We start from the raw sequence: 24,952 nt of genomic DNA, 5'->3' as shown, positions 1-24,952 counted from the left end.
AAATAATTCAATTCTTGTGATGAATATTATCAATTATGAAAATAATTGAATTTTGCAATGAATTTTATAAAAATTCCTGAATATAATTAAATTTCGGCGAAGAAATTTGCTATTTATAAAAGGTGATAATTGAAATGTTAATTTTATTATTTATGAAAATAATTGAATGATTCAGACAAAATTTATAAAAAATTTGTAAATAATTGAATTTCTGTGAAATTTTTTTTATTTATGAGAATAATTAAATGTTTGCGTAGAATTATATTACTTTTTTTTAAATTCTTTTGGAAAATTTTACCAAAATTTTTGTTTAATAATTAAATTGTTTTTGGAAATTTGATTAAAATAGTAGAATATTGAAATTCATATTGTATTCAGAAGAATTTTTGAAAATAATTAAATTTTATTACTCTATTTTTCAATTATTTTTAAAATAATTAAATTCTTGTGATGAATACTATTATTTATGAAAATAATTTAATTTTGCAATGAATTTTATCAAAATTCCTGAAAATAATTAAATTTGCGCGAAGAATTTTGCTATTTTTTATAAAGATAATTGAAATCTTGACGAAAAGTTTTAAAAAAATTCTAGAAAATAATTGAATTCTAGTGATGAATACTATTATTTATGAAAATTATTGAATTTTGCGATGAATTTTATAAAAATTTCTGAATGCAATTGAATTTTAGCGAAGAATTTTGCTATTTATAAAAGAAGATAATTGAAATGTTAATTTTATTATTTATGAAAATAATTGAATGATTGCGAAGAAATTTATAAAATGATGATTATTACTATAATATATTAACAGGAATTTTAACTAAAACATTCTTCTTTGAATCAATTATTATTTTTATTAATTTATGAAAAAGTTCTTTGAAAATTATCAAATTCATTTGTTTTCAATTCAATTTTACTAAAATTCTGATTATTCGCAAATTTTTTAATAAAATACATATTAGAAAATAAAATTTTTTTAAAATATCAAAAAAAATTTAAACTAAATTGTAAACAAAAATAAGTTTAAAAAAATTCTTAATTAAAAGTAGGAAAAATTCAGAATTCCAAAAATTTTAATTTGAAACCTTTTTCAAATTGAATTAATTTCTAAAAATTCATACTATCTATAATGCTTTCAATATTGAATTATTATCAAAAATTTTATCTGAAATTCAATTCTAAATTAATTTTTATTAGAAAGTTCTACGAGAATTCAATTATTTAAATATGAAAAAAATTTGAATTCGAGAAATTCAATGAAAATTGTATTAAAAATAATTAAAATCTTGATATTAGTTTTATTTTTATTATTTATGAAAATAATTGAATTCCTGAGAAGAATTTTAGTTTTTATGAAAATAATTGAATTCTTGCCATGAATTTTTTTGAAATTTTTTAAAATAATTGACTTTCTGAGAATAATTTTATTATTTATAAAAATAATTTAATTTTTGCAAAGAATTTTATTAATTTTGTTTAAATAATTGAATTCTTGCGACAAATTTCACTACAAGTTTTAAAAAGAATTGGATTTTTCCAAAAGATGTAAGTTACTTATGAAAATAATTGAATGATTGCGAGGAAATTTATAAAAAATTTGTAAATAATTGAATTTCTGTAGATTAAATTTTATTTCAAATAATTGAATTCTTTTGGAAAGTTTTATCAAAATTTTTGTTTAATAATTAAATTCTTTTGGGGAATTTTATTTAAATAGAATATTGAAAATCATTGAATTGAGAAGAATTTTCGAAAATAATTGAATTTTGATAACTCTATTTTTCAATAATTTTAAAAATAATTGAACTCTTGTGATGAATACTATTATTTATGGAAATAATTAAATTTTGCAATGAATTTTATAAAAATTCCTGAAAATAATTGAATTTTATTATTTTATTTTTCAATTATACTAAAAATAATTGAATTCTTGTGATGAATACTATTATTTATGAAAATAATTGAATTTTGCAATGAATTTTGTAAAAATTCCTGAAAATAATTGTATTTTGTCGAAGAATTTTGCTATTCTTTATAAAAATAATTTAAATCTGGACAAAAAGTTTTAAAAAATTCTAGAAAATAATTGAATTTCTGCAAAGAATTTTATTAATTTTGAAAATAATTGAATTCTAGTGATGAATACTATTATTTATGAAAATAATTGAATTTTGCGATGAATATTTATCAAAATTGCTGAATATAATTGAATTTCGGCGAATTGCGAACGTTTTTTAAAAAAAAAATTTACTTTTACGGACTTGAATCAAATTTACGGATCTTTCCAACTGCGTACGTTTCTCGACATTTTCCCGACTTTCTTAAAATGTGGCAAATCTGAAAAATGGCGAAAAAAATTCTACTCTAATTAAGAAAGAAATATTCGAAGAAGGAAAAAACTCTTTACTATACGCTGCAGTCCGTGTAGATTCTTGATAATCGTAATTCAGAGCTGCACAAGTTGGAATTTATTCTCTGAGACAGTAAAGAGAGTCTAGTCTCACTATCGAAAAACCGATAAATCCCCTTCCACACCACGGATAGAATATAGTTGGAAGAGATTCGAGTGAAAAATCGTGTGGTCGCACGGGACGAATGAGTCGGGAAGTCGCGACGATTAAAAGCACATCTGTCTCAATCTCATCCTCGTTCATCCAAGGCTTATAGGACCTGAAAGGGTGAAATAGAGAGCCAGAGAGAGAGAGAGTGTGTCGCACTCCGGAAAGTATGCGTCTCGTGGGTGACTCGGTGACATACTCAGGAAGGCGGCCCGGTAATCAGCGCAGGTAATGTGCCGGAACCAGGATTCCCGTTTAGAGGGTTCTCGCAGTAGAAACTGGATTCAGGCTTTTTGGAAGGGATGACGGAGGAGAAGAGCGAATGGGTGAGTTCTCAACCCCCGGGTCTCGTTAAGCCACGCTCTGTGAAATTGGAAATGCCGACATTTCAGGGGGGAGAGACGAGTTTGCCCCCCCCCCACCCTCACGATAGGGGTAAACGGTGTCTACACAAACAAACAAAAAAAAAAGAGAAAAAGAGAAAAAAATGTCTGCCTATCAACACGCTTCCTGCTTTGCTTTATATATCCACCTTCCGGACGAGTTACGACGCGAATAATCCACTACGCACCTAACCTTATGAAGAATATGTAGAGCTTTTCTGCGCACATATTGCGATATTTCCTGAAGCGAGGACGACCTCACGATCCTGCAGGGTTTCATAAATAAAGTCTAGGGACTCCTGAGGGGCCGACCAACCATCTTCAAAAGTCTCGAGAGCTAACCCATCAAACGTGAGGGGGTAATAAAGTTATTGTCGACGCAGGGAATCTTCATCAATTCTTTCACTCTTTTTCTCTCTCTCTCTCTCTCTCTCCCTCTTGTAGAAAAAGAAAAATTAAACTCATCAAAATGAAAAATGGTTCGAGAAAATTTTCGATTTCTGAACATTTTTCTATTTTTAAACACTCACTTGGGGTGTTAAGGATATTTCTGTGTCCTTGTATAATGTTGTTTTCATTCAGGTTTTTCAAGGAAAATTTCTGGGTTATCCTATGGATAACTTCATGTTTTACAATAATATTCAAGTTATTGAATTTCACCAAAAAATTACTTTTTGGTGTCACAATTTTGATCGTTCCAACCAAAGAAGAAAAAGAAGGCTAGTCCAGGGCTTGAACTAGATCCATAATTCCCGTAAAGGTCCGTAAATTTTCTTCAAGTCAAGTTGTTTTAAATCAAGTCAGTTTTTTTGAAAAAAGATCCGTAAAGTCCGTAATTTGATTAAAAAAGGACGAAAAGCTCGTAAATTGTACAATATAATTTGGAGAATTTCAGAGAAATTACAAATGTTTGCGCAGCAATTCAATTATGTTCAAAAAAATTTTTAAATTCTTATGAACATTTTAATTATTTTAAAAAATAATTAAATTCTTCTCTGAAATTCAATTATTTTCACAAAATTTTAATAAAGTTCTTGTCAAAATTTCAAATATTGTTAAACATTTTTCCTGAATTCAATGATTTTGAATATCCACTATTTTAATAAAATTTTTCAAAAGAATTCAATTATTTAAAAATTTTTTTTAATTCTACGCTAACATTTAATTATTTTCATAAAAAAAATAACATTTCCTCTGGAATTCAATTATTTACGAATCTTTTTTTATAATTCTTTTCGTAATCATTCAATTATTTTCATAAATAATAAAATCAACATTTCAATTAGTTATCTTAATAAATAGCAAAATTCTTCTCCAAATTTCAATTATATTCAGAATTTTTGATAAAATTCAATTATTTTCATAAATAATAATCACAAGAATTCAATTATTTTCAAAATTAATAAAATTTTTCGCAGAAATTCAATTATTTTTTAAAAAAATCTAAAAAAAATCGTGAACATTTCAATCATTTTTATAAATAAATAGCAAAATTCTTCGACAAAATAAAATTATTTTCAGGAAATTTTATAAAATTCAATTATTTTCATCATTATTAAAATTCTTAGCAGAAATTTAATTATTTAAAAAAAATCGTGAACATTTCAATTATTTTTATAAATGAATAGCAAAATTCTTTGACAAAATAAAATTATTTTCAGGAATTTTTATAGAATTCATTGCAAAATTCAATTATTTTCATAAATGATAGTATTCATCACAAGAATTCAATTATTTTCAAAATTAATAAAATTCTTCGCCAAAATTAAATTATTTTCAAGAATTTTGAAAAATATTGAAACAATTATCTTTATAAAGAATAGAAAAATTCTTCGACAAAATACAATTATTTTCAGGAATTTTAATAAAACTCATTGCAAAATTCAATTATTTTCAGGAATTTTAATAAAATTCATTACAAAATTCAATTATTTTCATAAATAATAGTATTCACCTCAAGAATTCGATTATTTTTAATATAATTGAAAAATAAAATAATAAAATTCAATTATTTCCAAAAATTTTTCTTAATTCAATGATTTTCAATATTCTAGGTACTATTTTAATAAAATGTCCCAAAAGAATTTAGTTATTAAACAAAAATTTTGATAAAATCCTACTCGAATATTCAATTATTAAAAAAAAAATAAAAATTCCACTGGATTTCAATTATTAAAAATAGAATTTCAATTATTTTTAATACATTTTTTAATGGAATTCTTTAAAAAATGTAATTATTCTTAAAAAATTTATTAATAAAATTATTTATGAGAATTCAATTTTAAGAAACATTGGATTATTCAATAAAATTTTTTTTATATTTAAATAATTGAATTCTAGTAGAATTTTCTAATGTAAACAATTGAATTTGAAAATTCTCAAAGAACTTTTTCAAAAATTATTAAAAATAATGCGTGTATAGAAGAATTTTAGTTAAAAACACAAAACACAAATATAATTTTGGAAAAATTACTAATTATTAAAGAAATTCAATTCTTTTCAAGAGTAATAATATTCTTCGCAATTATTAAATATTGTTCAAAAGAAAAATAAAATTCTTCTTAGGGATTCAATTATTTTCACAAATAATAAAACTCAACGCAGAATTTCAATTATTTTTAATTCAATTTTAATCAAAATACCCAAAAATTTTATTATTTCATTCAATTTACTCGGACTGGTTATATATTTGATTTGTCAGTAATTGGTTCGTAATTTTTAATTTCTGGTCCGTAATGACCGTATTTTTAAATACTTTCACTGGTTCGAGCGCCTTGCTTGTCCTGTCAATTAAAGTTTTAATAAAAATTTCAACACGAGAAAAAAGTGTTTTTCAAATACCACCAAATTTTTTTTTGCTAAATGTTAAAACCAAATTTGGTTTTTTGGTTCATTTGGATTTTTACCCTCTTTTCCTAAATTCGCAGGAAAAAAGAAGGGGAGAGAAGAAGAAAAGAATGTTAAAATTAACATAAACAGTCAAAGATGAATAAATCTTTGTAAAAGTCGCGGCAATTCCCAATGGGTTTAAATTGTAGTAGAGAAAATTACTTCTCTGTAAAGTAATGTCGCTTTCACGAAGTGTCGCTACTGCCAAATATCGTACTCCCAGTGGCATAACAAGAGCGTCCGTTCGTTAAAGTTCCAGGCCATAAACTCCGCGTTCCCCGTGGGGCTTGGCAGAAAAAAAGAACTTGAAATAATTAAACCAAACATAAAAGTCACGACGGTTCGAATGGAGAGAGTTTGGACTGGCCAATGCGATGAAAACGCGAAGAGAGTATAAAACAACAGGAGCGTGTGACGATTTTCCAACCACCGCTCGTTAAAATGGGGTATCAACAGACCACGACCCCTGCCGTCACCGATGTCGAATTATATTATAATACACCCTATTGTCCCTAAAATCATTCTAATTCCTCAGTCTCAATGCTTTTAAATATTTCCACTCTGAATCTCACCCCTGTTTTTTTGTAATTTGAGTTTAACTTTGATTTTCGATTTTGACTTTGACTTTGACTTTAAAGTCAAAGTCAAAGTCAAAATCGAAAATCAAAGTCAAAATCGAAAATCAAAGTCAAAATCGAAAATCGAAAATCAAAGTCAAAGTCAAAGTCAAAGTCAAAGTCAAAGTCAAAGTCAAAGTCTGAATCAAAGTCAAAATCGAAAATCAAAGTCAAAATCGAAAATCAAAGTCAAAGTCAAAGTCAAAGTCAAAGTCAAAGTCAAAGTCAAAGTCAAAGTCAAAGTCAAAGTCAAAGTCAAAGTCAAAGTCAAAGTCAAAGTCAAAGTCAAAATTAAAGTCAAAGTCAGAATCAAAGTCAAAATCGAAAATCAAAGTCAAAATCGAAAATCAAAGTCAAAGTCAAAGTCAAAATTAAAGTCAAAGTCAGAATCAAAGTCAAAATCGAAAATCGAAAATCAAAGTCAGAATCAAAGTCAGAGTCAAAATCGAAAATCAAAGTCAAAGTCTCAGTATAAAGTCTCAGTCAAAAACACTAAATAAAACTCGCATAAAATCCAAGGTCTGTTTTTATCACAATTTTCTTATAAAAATTTTTACATGAAATCTATATTTAATACACTGTATAAAAGATATTTGAATAACGTGAAATGAATAAAAATTCTTCGAATTTAATAAAACAACCCGAGTTATTTCATCATACTTTTTTAATATTACCGTTCTCGCTGATATTCTTCTTGATAAAAAAAAAGAAAAAGAGAAAAAAAAAATAAACTTTTTCTTCAGCTATGAAGAGAAATTGTTTTAAGGTTTTAAGAAACACGGAAGAATGCGTGCATTCCTAAAGTAACTCCATGGATTGTGAAATAAAGAGCCGAGAACTTTATTGGTGTGACTAAACTTTGAAAGACGTTGAAGCTGCTTGTATATAGCGATATAAAAAGAATCAGAAACTTTTCTACGTGAAAAAATTATTGTTACACGTTTTTTATATATATTGTAATTTTCCAGGATCTGGATGAATCACTCTCTCTTATTTTACATTGAGATAAAATTTTGTTTTAATCCAAAAATAAGTAGCAAACAGAAAAAAATAGGTTTTGAATCAATTTTTATTAATTAAATTTTAAAAAAAACTCTGTAAATTTCGTAATTTGTTTGAAAAAGTACGAAAAGCTCGTAAATTGTACGAAATAATTAAGAGAATTTTTGAGAAGTTACAAATGATTCCAGAAATTTAATTATGTACAAAAATTTCTAAAAATTTTTGTCTAAATTTCAATTATTATCATTAGAAATAATAAAATTCTTCTCCGAAATTCAATTATTTTCAAAAATTTTAATAAAATTCTTGGTAAAATTTCAATTATTTTAAAACAATTTTCCTTAATTCAATGATTTTCAATATCTAATGGTTTAATAAAATTTTTCAAAAGAATTCAATTATTTAAACAAATTTTGATAGAATCCTTTGAAAACATTCAATTATTATTTTCATAGAATAATAAAAATTCCTCAGGAATTAAATTATTTACAAATTTTTTATAAATTTCTTCGCAATCATTCAATTATTTTCATAAATAATAAAATAAACATTTTAATTATCTTTATAAATAGCAAACCTTCTTCGGCGAAATTCAATTATATTCAAAAATTTTCATAAAATTCATTGCAAAATTCAATTATTTTCATAAATATTTAGTATTTAACACAAGAATTCAATTATTTTCGAAATTAGTAAAATTCTTAGCAGAAATTTAATTATTTTCAAAATTAATAAAATTCCTCGCAGAAATTCAATTATTTTCAAAAAATCTAAAAAAAAAATTTTCGTCAAAATTTCAATTATATTTATAAATAATAAAAATATTCTCCAAAATTCAATTATATAAAAAATTTAAATAAAGTTTTCTCCAAAATTCAATTATTTCAAAAAGTTTAATAAAGTTTTCCAACAGAATTCAAAAAAAAATTTTAATATTATTCTACACAAAGATTTGATCATTCTCATAATTAATAAAAATTTTACACGAATTCAATTATTTAAACATTTTTTTTATTCTTTTCGCAAATAATTTAATTGTTTTCATAAATAATAAAATACTTTTTAAAAATTGAATTATTTTCATAAATAATAAAACTCATTGCAGAATTTCAATTATTTTTAATACAATTTTAATCGAATTCCTCGAAAAATGTAATTATTCTTAAAATTTTTATTAAAATTCGTCAAATAATTCAATTATTTAATGATTTGTTGATAACATTTTATATGAGAATTCAATTTTAAGAAAAATTCCATTATTCAATAATTTTTTAAAAAGTTTTAAATAATTGAATTCTAGTAGAATTCTCTAATAAAAATTGATTTTAAAAATGAATTTCTGTTAAAAACAAATGAATTTGAAAATTCTCAATAAACTTTTTGAAAAATTATTAAAAATAATTGATTACGCATATGTCAGATTTTAAAGATTTAAAATGGCGGGTTCAATATGGCGGACTAATAGTTCAAAACTAATCGGATTTGTTTTAATTTTTAAAATTTTTACTTGTGATTTTGAAGATCTGACTTATAAAAAAATCACCAAGTAACAAATTTTAAGTAAATCTGATTAATTTATAATTTTCCCTCCGCCATTTTGAATTTTGAAAATCAGATATCAAATTCGTGATTAGTGACTCCGAAAACGTAGTTACATCAGTTTTTTGTAATTATTTATCGACTTTTTTAATTATGCGACCGAAAAGGGTTAACTAATTCAGATTCAGACATTAGATAAGAGCACAGTTTTCTCAAAAGTATCAAATTGATAATAAATTGTATCAATTTGTCACCAAAATATAGATCGAATATAAAATTTATCTAAATTTCAAATTTTAAATTTAAAAAAAAAATATACCTCTAATTTCTTGAATTATTTCTCTAAACAAGAAGGGATAATTTCCAATTTTTGTTAAAGAAGGTCTCGCCAAGGGGTCACAGGTGTATGTCGCAGGGGTGCAATTTACACATCAATCTGAGGAAACAGATGTGAACCCTCCACCGTCCCTTGTTCTCTTTCTCTCAATAAAATTGATCTCTCTCCATTTATTTCTTAAACGCATTCCATTTTTTTTTCTTTTAATGATCGATTCGTGCTATCGTTTTTTTTTCTTCTTCAATAAAATAAACACTCGTTAAGTATTGACATTTCTCGTTCAAATACATTTTTCATTTTTTTTTATCTTTCATTCAAATAATAATTGAAGTAATTTTTATTGCTCGATTTATTGAGAATCAAAAAAAAGTTTTTTTGGCAACTGGCCACATGACACGATAAATTGAAGAATTTATTGCCGTCTGACCAGAACTTTTTTCCTTTTTTTTTTATACGTGAATCAAAAAACTTAACACGTAGAGAAAAAACTGATAAGCCAGAGGAGGAAGAAAAAGATAAAAGAGGGGAGGGAGAGAAATATTTTTTATTGCAAGAAAAGGAAATTGTATATCTAAAACCGACAATATTTTTCAGTATTTTTATTTTTAATTATTTGATTTTTAGTTTATTACTATATTATTTTATTTTATTACTTTGTTTTTTTTATTTTATTATTTTGTTTATTTTATTTTATTATTTTATTATTTTATTTATTTTATTTATTTTATTTATTTTATTTATTTTATTTATTTTATTTATTATTATTTTATTTATTTTACTTTGTACTGTCCAATTATTTGTACTTTTGTTTCACTGTTTTTAGTTGAATGTGGAAATTTAAAAATTATTATTTATTTCACTTTGTACTGTCCAATTATTTATACTTTTGTTTCACTGTTTCTAGTTGAATGTAAAAATTTAAAAATTATTATTTTTTTTATATATTATTTTATAATAATTATTATTTTTATTTTTATTTTATTTTATTTTTAATTTATTTTTTTATTTATTTTATTTTTATTTTATATATTATTTTTTTTATTTATTATACTCTGTCCTGTCTATTTATACTTTTATGTTTTACTCTTTCTAGTTGAATGTGAAAATTTAAAGTTGGAAGGAGAATAAAGTGGTGAAATATTAAATGAAATAGTTACTATAAACAGTGAAAGAAAAAATATTCTATTCATGACTCTCTAATATCGTCTCTGTATTCAAGAGTCTACATTGGGGATTACAAACGGATTCGCATCCCACACCTGAGTTCGAAGTCTCCGAACTCTCGAAACTTAGATTAGTTATAACTATACAAATTAATTAAATTATGATTTTAGTACAAATTCATACTAATAATTTTGATACCTAATGTAAATTTTGAGATTTCTCTATCCAAATTTATAATCAGTCTAAGTAATAGTATTTTTTAATAGTATTTTTTAAAACTATTTTTTAATAGTAATTTTTAATACTATTTAATAGTATTTTTTAATAATATTTAATAGTATTTTTTAAAAGGATTTAATAGTATTTTTTAATAGTATTTAATAGTATTTTTTAATAGTATTTTTTAATAGTATTTTTTAATAGTATTTATTAATACTATTTTTTAATAGTATTTTTTTCGATAAAAAAGATTTCTTAATTTAAGTACAAAATATTCTTATTAAAAATAACTCACCGGTCGTTGTCGTACCTTCCAGAAATTCCTGAAAAAGAAAGAAAAATTTTATATTTAATTGGAAAAAAACCGAATTAAACAATTTAGAAAATATTTAAATTTTTAAAAATCTCTTTTTTTAAATTTAATATTACTCATTATAAAATTTTTTATATTTAATTTCGCTGGGAAAAAAATTTTCCCTCCTTATATTTTCTCAACTGAATAAACTAGATATTTGCTTTTTAGTACTAAATCTTTTTCTCCATTCAATTCAGTTATGTATTTATCGACATGATTTACTGCTGAGAACTGTGTGCGAATATATATATATAGGTGAATGCTGAATGGACCTGAGAGTTACATGCTTTCAACGAACCAGAGTCGTTTATTAATTTACCAAGAACTACGCTATGTACACACACCTGTACGTGTTTACAACGAGCATATTTTCATGTTTTCTTTTTTTTGAAAAATAAAAAATTACATAAAAAAAATAGAAAGTTTAGCAAAAAAAAAAAAATTTGTAAAAAATTTCTCGAGTATCCAACTAACTTCGATATTACGCAAGCCTACAAACAAAACAAAAAAAGGCAGGAAAAAAAGAATGGTGGCTTTAAAAAATACTCAACTTTATTCCGCACTCTCGGAAACGAGGGAAACTCTCTATAAATTTTACAAGCTCTAGTAAAAAGAGATATTACCCTACATGATAAATAATTATCCAAAAGCGAACGATAAAAATTCGTTAAATGTTATTGCTTTAGTAAATTTCTTTTCATTTCGTCTTTATTGGATGGCAAAAAAAAAAAAAACATTTTTACTGTTAAGATTTATGAAAACATTTTTTTATATTTAAAAAGACTAGTTAAGAAAAATCTTGGAAAATTTTAATAAAATTTTTAATAACAGTTTGGAACATTAAGAAATACTTGAGAAATTAAGAAGAAGCTTGGAAACTTAAAGAAAACTTGAGGAGTTTTAAAAAAAGGTAGAAATACTTGAAAAATTAGGAAAAATATTGGAAAATTAAGAAAAAGCTTTGATTTTGTAAAAAAAAAAATCTGGAAAAGTTTTATAAACTGTATGAAAAATTAAGAAAAAATACTTTTAATATATAAAAAAGACTTAGAACATTGTAAAGATTGTGGATAATCTTAAAAAAGATTGGAAAATGCAACAGTGCTTGGATAATTTAAAAACAACTTTTAAAATGAAGAAAAAGATTGAAAAATTCTAAAAGAAGCTTGAAGAAATAAAAAAATAGGAAAAATATAGAAAAAGCTTGTAATATTTAAAAGAGCTTGGATAATTTAAAAAGTGCTTAAAAAAATTTAGAAAAAGATTAAAAAAATTAAAAGAGCTTGAATTAATTTAAAAACGGTTGGATAATTTTTTTAAAATAAGGTTAAAAAAATAAACAAAAAACTTGAAAAATTAGAAAGCAATTAGAATATTTTAAACAATGTTGGTAGCATTTAAAAAAGCTTGAAAATTTAAAAAATGTTGGAAAAATTAAAAAAAAGCGTCAAAAATTTTTTAAAAATTTTTAATTAACATAAAAAAGGCTTGAAAAAATAAATAAAGCTTGGAAAATGCAAACGAGCTTGAATAATTTAAAAATAACTTTTAAAAATAAAGAAAAAAGGCTTGAAAAATTTTTTAAAAATAAATTAAAAAATTAAAAATGTCATGAAAAATTAATAAAAAATCTTTAAAATTTAAAAAAGCTTGAATAATTGAAAAAAGCTTCAAAAATTTAAAAAAAATTTTAATTAACTTCAAAAAGACTTGAAAAAATAAAAAAATCTTGAAAAATACAAAAGAGCTTGGATAATTTAAAAATAACTTTTAAAATGGAGAAAAAAAGCTAGAAAAATTTTTAAAAATGCTTAAAAAATTAAAAATGCCATGAAAAATTAATAAAAAGTCTCTAAAATTTATAAAAGCTTGAATAATTAAAAAAGGCTTGAAAAATTAAGAGAGATCTTGAAAAATACAAAAGAGCTTGGATAATTTAAAAATAACTTTTAGAATGGAGAAAAATAGCTTGAAAAATTTTTAAAAATGCTTAGAAAATTAAAAATGTCATGAAAAATTAATAAAAAGTCTCTAAAATTTATAAAAGCTTGGAAAATTAAAAAAAGCTTGAAAAATTAAAAGAAAGCCTTGGAAAATGCACAAAGAGCTTGATGAATTTTTAAAAAAAAATATTAAAATTAAGAAAAAAAGATTAAAAAATTTAAAAAATATGAAAAATATAGAAAAAGCCTTTAAAATTTAAAAAAGCTTGAATAATTAATAAAAGCTTGAAAAATTAAAAAGAAACGTTGTACAAACGCAAAAAAAGCTTAATAATTAAAAAACAACTTTAAAAATTGAGCAAAAGATTGCAAATTTTTTAAAAGCTTGATAAATTTTAATAAGCAGGAAAAATTTAGAAAAAGCCCCCAAAATTTAAACGAGCATGAATAATTAAAAAAAATGTAAGACAATTTGAAAAAAAAGATTGAAAAATTAAATAAAAAACTGGAAAATTTATTAAAAAAAGATTAGAAAACTTTAAACAATGTTTGTAACAATTAAAAAAGCTTAAAAATATAAGAAAATGATGTAAAAATTAAAAAAAAGGGTCAAAAATTAAAAAAAATTTAAATTAACTTAAAAAAAGGCTTTAAAAATTAAAAAAAAAAAGCTTTGAAAAATTCAAAAGAAGTTGGACAATTAAAACATAACTGTTAAAATGAAAAAAAAGCGATTGAAAGATTTTAAAAGAAGTTTAAAAAATTAAGAAATTAAAAAAAGCTTGAAAAATTAAAAGAAAGACTGAAAAATGCAAAAAGAGCTGGAATAATAAAAAAGAATTTTAAATTAAGAAAAAAATTGCAAATTTTTTAAAAAGGTGGAAAAATTTTAAAAACATGAAAAATATAGAAAAAGTCTAAAATGTAAAAAAGCTCCAATAATAAATAAAGACTTGAAAGATTAAAAGGAAACGTTGGTAATGCAAAAAAGCTTAATAATTAAAAAAAACAAGTTAAAAATTAGGAAAAAGATTTGAACATTTTTAAGAGAAGTTTGAAGAATTAAAAAAAGCAAGAAAAAATTAGAAAAAGCTCGTAAAATTTTCTCTTTATTTCTTAATTAATTAATTCTTTTTTTTTTTTGTCACACATTGTCATTGATTTTACATCTTCTTCGCATGCACTATTGATGAACTAATGAAACACTTTTCTGAATGTGAAAGTTTTTGTCTCAGCTGTTCTTGGAGGCAACTCTGATTGAATTGCTTTTGCCTCTTCTCTTCGTACTTTACGTTTTACACTCCCATGACATACGCATTCTTCTTATACACCAGAGTATCTGCCATGTTCTTTTTTTTTCTTTCATTTTTTTTTCTCTTCCTTTTATTTTCAAATACAAGAACTGTAATGGACTACTGGATAGAAAACTTGTCGATAAAGGCCTCATACAGCTAAAGAAACTGAATTGTTCTGCGCGGAAAAAGAAACTTTTTTTTTCCTTAAAGTTTTTGATGCATTCGATTTATCTTTTTTATTTTTCACTATATAAACCCCCGATACATAAGTTTTCAACGAGTACGCAATTTTCTCTTTTATATTGAATTTTTCTACAAACGGTTTGTTATTTGTTCGAAACTTTTGATAAAAGTAAATTTTCGAAAATGTTATTAATAAATTAATATTATTAAATTAAATATTAAATTAATATTATTAAATTAAATATTAAATTAATATTATTAAATTAAATATTAAATTAATATTAAATATTCACGAAATATTATTATTTAATTATACACTGAAAAAAAATTATTTTGATACAAATAACCGATTAATTGACTATTATCAAGTAAATATTTACTTGAATCAAATAATATTTATTTATTGGAGTCAATTGAATGGAATTTGAACCAATAATTTCAGTATTTGAAGCAAATATGAACTGAACCATTTAATTAACTCCAATAAATATTATTTGATTTAATAAAATATTTAATTAACAATAGTCAATTAATTAGTTATTTGAATCAAATAAATTTTTTTCCCAGTGTAATTATCATTTTTAATTTTAGTTTAATCGGTGTTAATGATAATAATCTACAAGTAATTATTAATTTAAAAAAACAAATATTTATTTACTAAAGAATAAGGAAACGAGAGTTGAGAATAAAAATTCTGTTTTCTTTTTGTTTTAGAGCTGCACAGAAACTGAATCTTTCAGCGAGTCCGCATAGGAGACGTAGATCAGGCGATGATATTGATGAACAACCCTTTTTTCCTAATGGCTATGCAGCTCTTCTCCAGAAATCTCCTCCTCCAGCACCGCCAGCACTTCTTAGGAGGATAGGCGTCAAAGAGTTGTCTGGAGTTGGAAAGGTAAGATTTATTTTACTTCCATTTTACGTTTTCTCTAAAAGAAGCCATTTCTCATACGTCTTGAGATGCTATTTTCATTTTGTGACAGAAAATTTCATGAGACAATTGTTTCGTTGTTTGTATTCTTCTTGGACTGAACACAAAGTTCTTGAATGAGTGAAAGTATTTAAAAATACGGATTTTAAGGAATTATTTCCAAGAATTCACGCTCTAATGATTTTAATATTCAATTTTTATCTAAAATTTTAACTCTAATTTATTTTTAAATAAATTTTTATTAGAAAGTCCTACAAGAATTCAATTATTTAAATACAAAACTAATTTAGTAAATAATTAAATTTTCCTAAAGAATTTTATCAATAAATTGAATTCTTTTGACGAATTTTAACCAAATTTTTATGAATATTTACATTTTTTGATGAATTTGATTAAAATTGTATTAAAAATAATTAAAATTCTGAGACAAGTTTTATTATTTATAAAAATAATTGAATCCCTGTAAAAAATTTTATTATTTATGAAAATAATTTAAATTGCGAAGAAATTTATAAAAAATTTGTAAATAATTAAATACCTTTGACTTGTGAAGTTTTTATTTTTTTAAAAAAAATAATTAAATGTTTGTGTAGAGTTTTAATAAATATTTTTTTAAAAAACTGAATTCTTTTGGAAAATTTTATTAAAATAGTAAATATTAAAAATCATTGAATTGAGGGCAATTTTTGAAAATAATTGAAATTTAAAAATTTTAATCTAAAATCTTAACTGTAATTCATTTTTAAATCAATTTTTATTAGAAATATCTACGAGAATTGAATTATTTAACATTTAAAAAAAAATTTTTGAATAATTAAATGTTACTTAATATTGAATTCTCAATAAAGAATTTTATCACCAAATTTTTAAATAATTGAATTCTTTGGCGAATTTTAATAAAAATTTGAAGAGCAATTACAGTTTTTAATGAATTCGATAAAAATTGTATTAAAAATAATTGAAATTTTGCAATGAGTTTTATTATTTATGAAAATAATTTAATTTCTAAAAAGTTTTTTATTATTTATAAAAATAATTGAATAATTGCTAAGAAATTAAAAAAAAATTGGTAAATAATTGAATTTCTGTGAAATTTTTATTATTTATGAGAATAATTAATTATTTGCGTAGAATTTTATGAAAAATTTTATTAAAATTTTTAAAATAATTGATTTTTTTCGACTAATTCCTGTTTGGAAATTTTATGAAAATAGTAAATATTAAAAATAATTAAATTTTACAAAGAATTCTATTAAAATTTTTGAGAATAATGAAATGTCTGTGTGGAATTTTATTAAATTTTTTAAAAAATAATTGAATTCCTATAAAGCATTTTATTATTTATGAAAATAATTGAATTCTTGTGAACGATTTTATTAGAATTTTTTTAAATAATTAAATTTCCAAGAAAAAATTGATTAATTTGATTAAAAATAATTGAATTCTTGTCATGAATATTGTTATTTATGAAAATAATTGAAGTTTGCAAAGAATTTTATTAAAATGCTTTAAAAAAATTAAATTTTCGTGAATAGTTTTTTTATTCATCGATTTAATCGAATTCTGTCGAAGAATTTATAAAATAAAATATAATTTGTAAATAATTGAATTTTTGTGAAATTATTATTTATGAGAATAATTAAATGTTTACGTAGAATTTTATTAATTAAAATTTTTAAGTAATTCAATTCTTTTGGAAAATTTTATAAAAATTTTTAAATAATTGATTTTTTTAGAAGACTTTTATTATATGTACAAATATAATTGAATTTTATCAAAATTCCTGAATATAATTGAATTTCGGCGAAGAATTTAGTTATTTCTAAAAATAATTGAAATTTTGACGAGAATTAAAAAATTTTTTTGAACATAATTAAATTTCTGCAATGATTTGTAACTTTTCAAAAACTTTTTCAAACAAATTACGGACTTTACGAACATTTTTTTTTTTTTTTAAACTGACTTTTTCGGAATTTATCTTGACTTTCATTTTAACTCTGATTATTATTTGGCTTCTCTACAAAGTGAAAATCAAAGTCAGAGTGAAAATGAAAGTAGAAATTAATGTCAAAGACAAAAAGGTTACAAAGAAGGAAAAATGTTACTCCAATTCCTGCATATTATACAATATTAATTCTAATACATATGTATATTAGCATAAATTTCCGACAATGCTAACAATGTTATAATATTACTGTATTACGACTGTCCTGAAATTCTAATCATCAGTTCGTATTCGCATTACGTGTTTGTGGCTGTGCTCCGTTCACTAAAATCAGAGGGTGGTTTCGCCACGTCGGCATCCTATTTCTGCCTTTATGTGAAACGTATACGTCACGAAGCCACTGCCAAATTGGAGAGCTGAATGGGCCAAAAAAAGGACACGAGGAATTGAAAAATGATTGTCCCATTACTGTCGCATGTCGATTTTTGAACTATACTCCAACTATATATATTGTATGTTTATAAAGTATCTAAAAGCGTTAGAAAATCTTTAGAAAATCTTTAGGAAATCTAAAAATCAATTTTTAGAAATTAGTACCTTTTTTTAATTCATTCGATTTGATTGAGCAATTCCGAATTAAAGGTCTTTCTTTTTTAAAAAATGGTTCAGTTGGTATTTTTTAGAAAAATCGACTATGTACAGTATGATAAATAATTGTTTATTAGTTATGCGTACAGTACAAAAGAAAAGGAAGACAGAAGGGATGATTCGAAACTAAGTGAGCATAAAAGCCAAACTAAACGAAGTCACACGCTGCTTGAAATTCATCAGACGTGGTTGCATTCTAATTACTCTCTTCCAGTATGTACCAACTTTTGGAAGTTAGTTAGTCTAAATGAAATTAACATGTTTCAGAGAAAAAGATTCAGCAAACTTTTAAATTAGCCTTTCTTAACTCAATTTCCCAGAAACATTTTCTTCCTAAATTGATAAATATGTACGTTAAAAAGAAGAGTAGTTTTTTTTCTATATATTATCCAAACTCTCTTAAATTGAATCAACATTTTTACTCAGTCACCTAAATCTACCTAAATAGCTCACATATTGTGAAAATCACTATACTTTGTGAAATTTTACAATAGGTGAGCAACTATTTAGTCAGTTAGAAGTGAGCCACAGGTTGTTATGCAGTAAAATTTTACGATCAATTTTCTATTTTCAAATATGAAATTCGATGCTGAATGCTAAATCTTTTATAATGGGGTTTTAAGATCATTTCGAAGGACTAAACTCCCTTCTCGTATCTGCAAAATTCTTCTCAAGAACCTTTCTATTCCTAGGGATAAGTGCTTCCACTTAGTCCACTTGAAAAGTTCATTGGTAGGATTTTATTTGTTTTCCACTCTTCTGTCGGGGTCTTCTTTTGTTTAAGGAACTTTTTTCGGGTGGGAACCGCCACTGGTCGCGCTTCATTTAGCCGACTAGTAGTATATGACTGGTCGCCTCCCCCCGGAGAAAAAAGAAAGACAAATGGAATCAAAATCGAAGAACCTAATTTTCGTAATATATCATCTTTTACTCCCTATATCATATATAATGTATTTATAAACTGATATTTATTACAGAGTTATCACAAAAATGTAATTTTCTTTTTCCCCGACTTTTCCCTGATTTCCCTAATTCTAATTTTCCTGACTTTGTCCTATTCCCTGACCTGTAGCAACTCTGATTAAGTTATTTAAAAAGAAATTGTTGTCAGAAATGGAAAAATTTCAAGGTTTTATATTATCAAAGGTTGAAATTACTTGTGTAATTTGTTTCTATTAGTAGAAAAAATTACACATTATTTTGGAGAGTTTTAATTTCGAGGGGATTGATTTTGAATTATTTTTGGAAGCCCCACTGGAATAGAGAGCGTAAAAGGAAGATAGGTGAAATCACTTGTTACAGGTTGATCCTTGGTCGTTATCCTGAGGACAAATATTTAAGCGTCAGTGTTTGCCGATCGTCGAGATTGCGGGGCACGAGACACACCCCCATCTTGGAAATGTTTTTACAGGGTTGTGACGTCGTTCTCGGAAAGAGCCCAATTCCAGGAGCTAAACCGGAAATACTGTCATTGCTGTTTTGCCTCCACACAAAGAAATGCGGGAGAAAATACGCATGTGTGCGAATATAGCACATGTACTATCGCATATATAGCGCATATATACATAACACATATAGCACATGTACTTACGAATATGGCACATGTACTTACGCATACAGCACATGTACTTACACATATAGCACATGTATTTACGAATATAGCACATATACTTACACATATAGCACATGCAGTACGAACACATGAAGCACATAAAGGAACACATATATCACATATACGAACACATATGGCACATATACGAAAACATGTAGCACATATACGAACACATACAGCACATATAGTACAAGCACATATACGAACACCTATAGCACATGTACGACCACATATAGCACATGTACAAACATATATAGTATTTATATAAAAACAGCACGTATACAGACACATGTACCCAAAACACGTCACATATACACTCACACATACCAAAAACGACATGTATACTATATACAATATAGAAACGATAATCCTGGCAGAGGAGAAAAGGAGGAAAGAGAAGATGGAGTAGTGCTTATGGTGTACATATAGTTTTCGTCCCTTTGTGTTTGCCACAACTATGAACATACTAGCATAAACGCTTACATAAGAGAGAAACCTTGGCTTATAACCTGGCATGCTTATGCGCCACGAGACACTCATTTGCATTTTAAATCATTCGCCACTTTACCCATCTCTACCTATGGACTAAGTCGCACTTTCGCTACCGATGAGAAATTTCCACGAGCACGCCCTCTATCTTTCTCTCTCTCTCTCTTGCCATCCAAATTCCGGTGTTAGACGAAACCAAACGAGATTAGTTTGCCCAAAGCCTTTGAAGATGCTTCCACAGATTTTGAATATAATGCTGATTAGCAAATCTGCATAATTTTTCATTTCCATTCAAGAAAAACAGTGCGACTGATTTTCTTCAATTTTAGTGAGAATATATTATAACTCTTGTAACATTGTTTGTAAAAAGAAACATTCGATAAAATGGTCAGGAAGGAAATAAAAAAAATAGTTACAAGAACTAGGAATTTAGAAATAGGATTTTTTAACTGTTTCTTTACTGCTCAAGAGTATTTTTTTTATTTGTTCTTATATTTTCTACCTGGAATTAGTCTAAATTAGTTTCAGTGCTTCGTTAATTTAATTATTTAGTTAGTGTTACTGTAAAACCTCGCATAGCGTCGAGAGGGCGGGGCCCTAGATTCAGGTATCGTCGAATCTTGACCACGCCCCTCAGGTCTGTACGTACGACTTCGGGAACCCCGAGTTTTTTCAATCCTTTTTTTCAATAAAATCAACGTTGGTTTTCAAGAATTCTTTTGCAGCTTGCAAACGAAAACTACGAGAACAAAAATCAACGGAAACGAAACAAATATTTCAAGTCTAAACGCTCAATAAATCGCCATGTGTAAATAGATATTCACACATGGGAATTTATTGACCATTTATCTTCTACTACCTCTAATAAGACACCCTTTAGACACTCTTTTTTTTGCAATGGACGATAAAGTGGGAAAAAAAAGCAAAAAGGAAATAACCAATAAACTTTCGTTGAAGACCATAAAAATCACAGCGTCAATTCTTTTGGACATTGACTTGCCTCCGAGCAATTTCTCTTAGAAGATTGGGTCGTGCATTGGTCCGAGATTCCTGATAAAACGAAATCTCTAGGGATAAGGCTCGCGCGCAGGACTACCACTATACTCGAAAGGGTCCTTCCTTCTCTTTATGTCTCGCATGCGACACGCGACAAGAAGGGTGCGATGGAAAATCCTGGATCACATCTAACGAGCATGAAAGAATGCGAGGTCCTTTCACAAGTGGCGTATCCTTTCTAGATAGTAGAGCCTCTCTCTCTTTCTCTCTCCATGAGAGATTTTATCTCGACTGTTGGGAGTTTCTCTTTGACAAGAAAACTGACCCTCAAAACGAACCACTAAAAAGTCTTTAGGGAAACATTATACTTTTCAAGTAACCACTGCGTGTCCATTATTTTATCGATACACTGACATTCGATATTTAATTTTCATCTTCTCACTCCAGCTTTTTTCGTTACAAAAGAATTTAGCCTCTTCTATCTTAAAAAAAAACATTTTCTCAAATTAGTTAAAATGTAAATTTTAATATAATATGTATTTTTTTCTACTTTCTGTTTATTATTTTATGATTTTACTAAAATCGTAAAAATTACATTACGTATCAAGGATTATTTATTATATTAATAATATAAAAACGTAGTGAAGTTAAGTATTTTATTATTTTCAGACTTCGCACTCATCTACTAAAACCTACCTACTATTTACCACTTTTTCACGTTCTGCTACTATTTGGGTACTTTCTTTAGATTTCAGCCACTAAAAGCTACTATTTCTGTTTGTTTCCTAGAATTTCCACTACTTTAAATTCGCTAATACTAGAAATCAAAAAACTATTCTAAAAAATTATAATCAAATTCTTTAAAACGATTCAATTATTTTTATAAAATTTCGCAAAAGAATTCAATTATTTAAAAAAAAAAATTGATATCATTCATTCAAAATTGAATTATTTTCATAAATAATAAAAATTTTTAGATATTCAATTGTTCTTAAGAATTTTAAGAAAATTCGTTTGCAAGAATTCAATTATTTTCATGAATAAGAAAATTCATCTCAGGATTACAATTATTTTTCATACAATTTTACAAGAATTGTTTAAAAAACGTAATTATTCTAAAAAATTTAATTTTGATTCATAAAAAAATCAATTATTTAAAAAAATGTTTTTTTTAAATTATTTGGAAGAATTCAATTATTTTTGAAAATTTTAATAAAAGTCTTTGCAACTATTCAATTATTTTCATAGATAATAAAATTTATATTAGGATTTCAATTATTTTAAATACAATTTTTCAGGAATTGTTTAAAAAATGTAATTATTCTTAAAAATGGAATTTCGATTCCTTAAAAAAATCAATTATTTAAAAAAAATAAATTGTTCGAAAGAAATAAATTATTTTATATACAATTTTAATTAAATTTTTTGTAATAATTCAATTATTCTTTAAGATTTTAATAAAATTCTTCCCAAGAATTCAATTATTTACATAAAAAATTCTTTGAAAGAATTCAATTATTAAAGAAAAATAATAAAATTATTTCCGAAAATTCAATTATTTTAAGGCATTTTAATAAAATTCTTGTCAAAGTTAAATTATTTTTATAAATAACAATATTCATCACAAAAGTTTAATTATTTTTAAAATTAATAAATTTTTTTTTGAGAATTCAATTATTTAGAAAAATTCTAATAAAATTGTTCACAAGAATTCAATTATTTTTCAAATTAATCAATTTTTTTCTTAAAAATTAAATTATTTTTAAAATTAATCAATTTTTTCTTAGAAATTAGATTATTTTAAATAATTGTAATAAAATCCTTCACAAGAATTGAATTATTTCCAAAATTAATACATTTTTTCTTGAAGGTAAATTATTTTAAAAAATTCTAATAAAATCGTGCACAAGAATTCAATTATTTTTAAAATTAATCAATTTTTTCATGGAAATTCAATTATTTTTAAAAGATTCTAATAAAATCGTTCACAAGAATTAAATTATTTTAAAAATTAATCAATTTTTTCTTAAAAATTCAATTATTTAAGAAAATTCTAATAAAATCGTTCACAAGAATTCAATTATTATTTATTTTTAAAATTTATAAATTTTTTTTTGGAAATTCAATTATTTTTTAAAAAATTAATAAAATTCCACACAAACGTTTAATTATTGTCAAAAATTTTAATAAAATTCTTTGTAAAATTTAATTATTTTTAAAAACGTTTCGCAATTCAAAGATTTTCTATATCTACTATTTTCATAAAATTTCCAAACAGGATTCAATTATTTAATAATTTTTTTGTAAAAATCTTCGTAAAACTTCAATTCTTTCAATGAATAATAAAAATTTCTCAGGAATTCAATTATTTAAATTTTTGCATAAAATTAGTCGAAAGAAATCAATTATTTAAAAAATTTTATAAAATTCTTTGCAAGATTTAAATTATTTTTACAGTTATTTGAATTCTTTCATAAATAATAAAATTCGTTGCAGGAATTAAATTTATTAGCAGAATAAGAAAGAAGTAAATATTTTTGATGAAAAATAGGAAAAAGTCAGGAAAATTAAAAATATGGAATGGAATTTTTGGCAATTTTTTCCAAAATGAGTTTTTTTGGTCGTCAAGTTTAATTTTTCGATAGCCATTTTTTTACTACTATTTTTAGTTTGAAAGCTACTTTTTTCCACTTTTTCAAAAATTAATTATCGATTGCGAAGTCTATATTTTATTTTCCTATTTTTTCAATAATAATTTCCAATTTATTCATTTCAGTTTTTCCGCATGAAGATGATTCGTTCCCAAAAAACAAATAAATTAATCAATTTACATCAGTTGCCTCGAGATTCCTTCTTGATAAGGGAAAATAAAAATAGATTCTCCTCAAAGAGAAGGAGGAAAGAGGGGAAAAAAGGAGAGAAAATCGAGTTAGAAAAGTTTCATTCGGAAAATTATTCCGTTGATTCAGGCAATTGATATAGCGATCGTCGAATTAGAAGGGAATATCCCAGAAAGTTTTCTCCAAAGTTTTATCCCTGCATGAAAAATCGTCTCGAGATAAATGGAGCATTTGCCTTTAAGCGATTATTGCTTTTTCTTGTTATGCACGCCTCTTGTATTATCTATCCAAGTTACTACAATATTTATGACATTTTTCTTTCCTTTTTTTTCGAAAACAAAAATAGAAAAAAAAATGCTTTCCATATAAAATGTTCTATCGAATTCCCATTATAAATTCCACTAGGAATTACCCTTGAGATTTTCGTCCAAGCTTTCGCGTTGAGTATCAGGAAAAATTCTATATGAAACTCGGGGGAATTATTTTTTATCTGATTTCTCATTGATATATAGGAGACAGCTTTTGAACGTATAAATATTTTGTCTTTATAAATTTTTCGAAAATCTTATGCGAAATTCTTACTTCGAGAGATTATTTTTTTGAAATTAGTTTAAAATTTAAAATTAGTTATTTGACTCGAACTCGCTATATTTTTGTCTGTAATTGGTCCGTAATTTTTAATTTTTGGTCCGTAAAATCCGTATTTTTAAATACTTTCACTGGTTCGAGCCCTTCTGTTTTACAAATCTTATAAAGAACTAATAAATTTATTTTTGTCTTATTAATTCAGATATTTTGTAATAAGACTTAAATATTTATTTAAGTAACACCTTTTTTTGCTTCGAATTCTTTTTTTCTCTAATAATAGGTCAATTTTATCTACAAATTGAATTAACAGTTTACCAGAGTAAGATGTAAATTTGCAAGAAAATGTCGAATTGAATTTTGTAAGAAAAGAACAATGGGGATCTAGACGATGTCAGTTCTTTGATGATTTTCGAAC

The 24,952-nt window shown here is 24.5% G+C and overlaps 2 protein-coding genes across 9 annotated transcripts in view; one reads left to right on the top strand and one right to left on the bottom strand.

The window, feature by feature from the left end:
* LOC122504292 overlaps nucleotides 1-24,952 on the top strand; it is a 616,579-nt gene that overhangs the window by 402,181 nt on the left and 189,446 nt on the right. For all 3 annotated transcript variants that reach the window (XR_006301822.1, XM_043615335.1, XM_043615336.1), the window contains exon 6: nucleotides 15,203-15,383. Coding sequence is in view for 2 of the 3 variants with exons in the window: in XM_043615335.1 (XP_043471270.1) it covers nucleotides 15,203-15,383 (181 nt within the window). In the remaining variant the exon portion in view is untranslated. The remainder of the gene's footprint in view (nucleotides 1-15,202; nucleotides 15,384-24,952) is intronic.
* Nucleotides 1-24,952, bottom strand: part of LOC122504299 (odorant receptor 13a-like) — a 122,162-nt gene that overhangs the window by 63,760 nt on the left and 33,450 nt on the right. For all 6 annotated transcript variants that reach the window (XM_043615348.1, XM_043615352.1, XM_043615351.1 and 3 more), the window contains one exon: nucleotides 11,008-11,035. Coding sequence is in view for 3 of the 6 variants with exons in the window: in XM_043615352.1 (XP_043471287.1) it covers nucleotides 11,008-11,035 (28 nt within the window). In the remaining 3 variants the exon portion in view is untranslated. The remainder of the gene's footprint in view (nucleotides 1-11,007; nucleotides 11,036-24,952) is intronic.

The sequence above is a fragment of the Leptopilina heterotoma genome, unplaced genomic scaffold, assembly GCF_015476425.1.
Source record: "Leptopilina heterotoma isolate Lh14 unplaced genomic scaffold, ASM1547642v1 Lhet_287, whole genome shotgun sequence".
Classification (NCBI taxonomy): Eukaryota; Metazoa; Arthropoda; class Insecta; order Hymenoptera; family Figitidae; genus Leptopilina; species Leptopilina heterotoma.
This window is presented reverse-complemented; position numbering and strand designations above follow the sequence as displayed.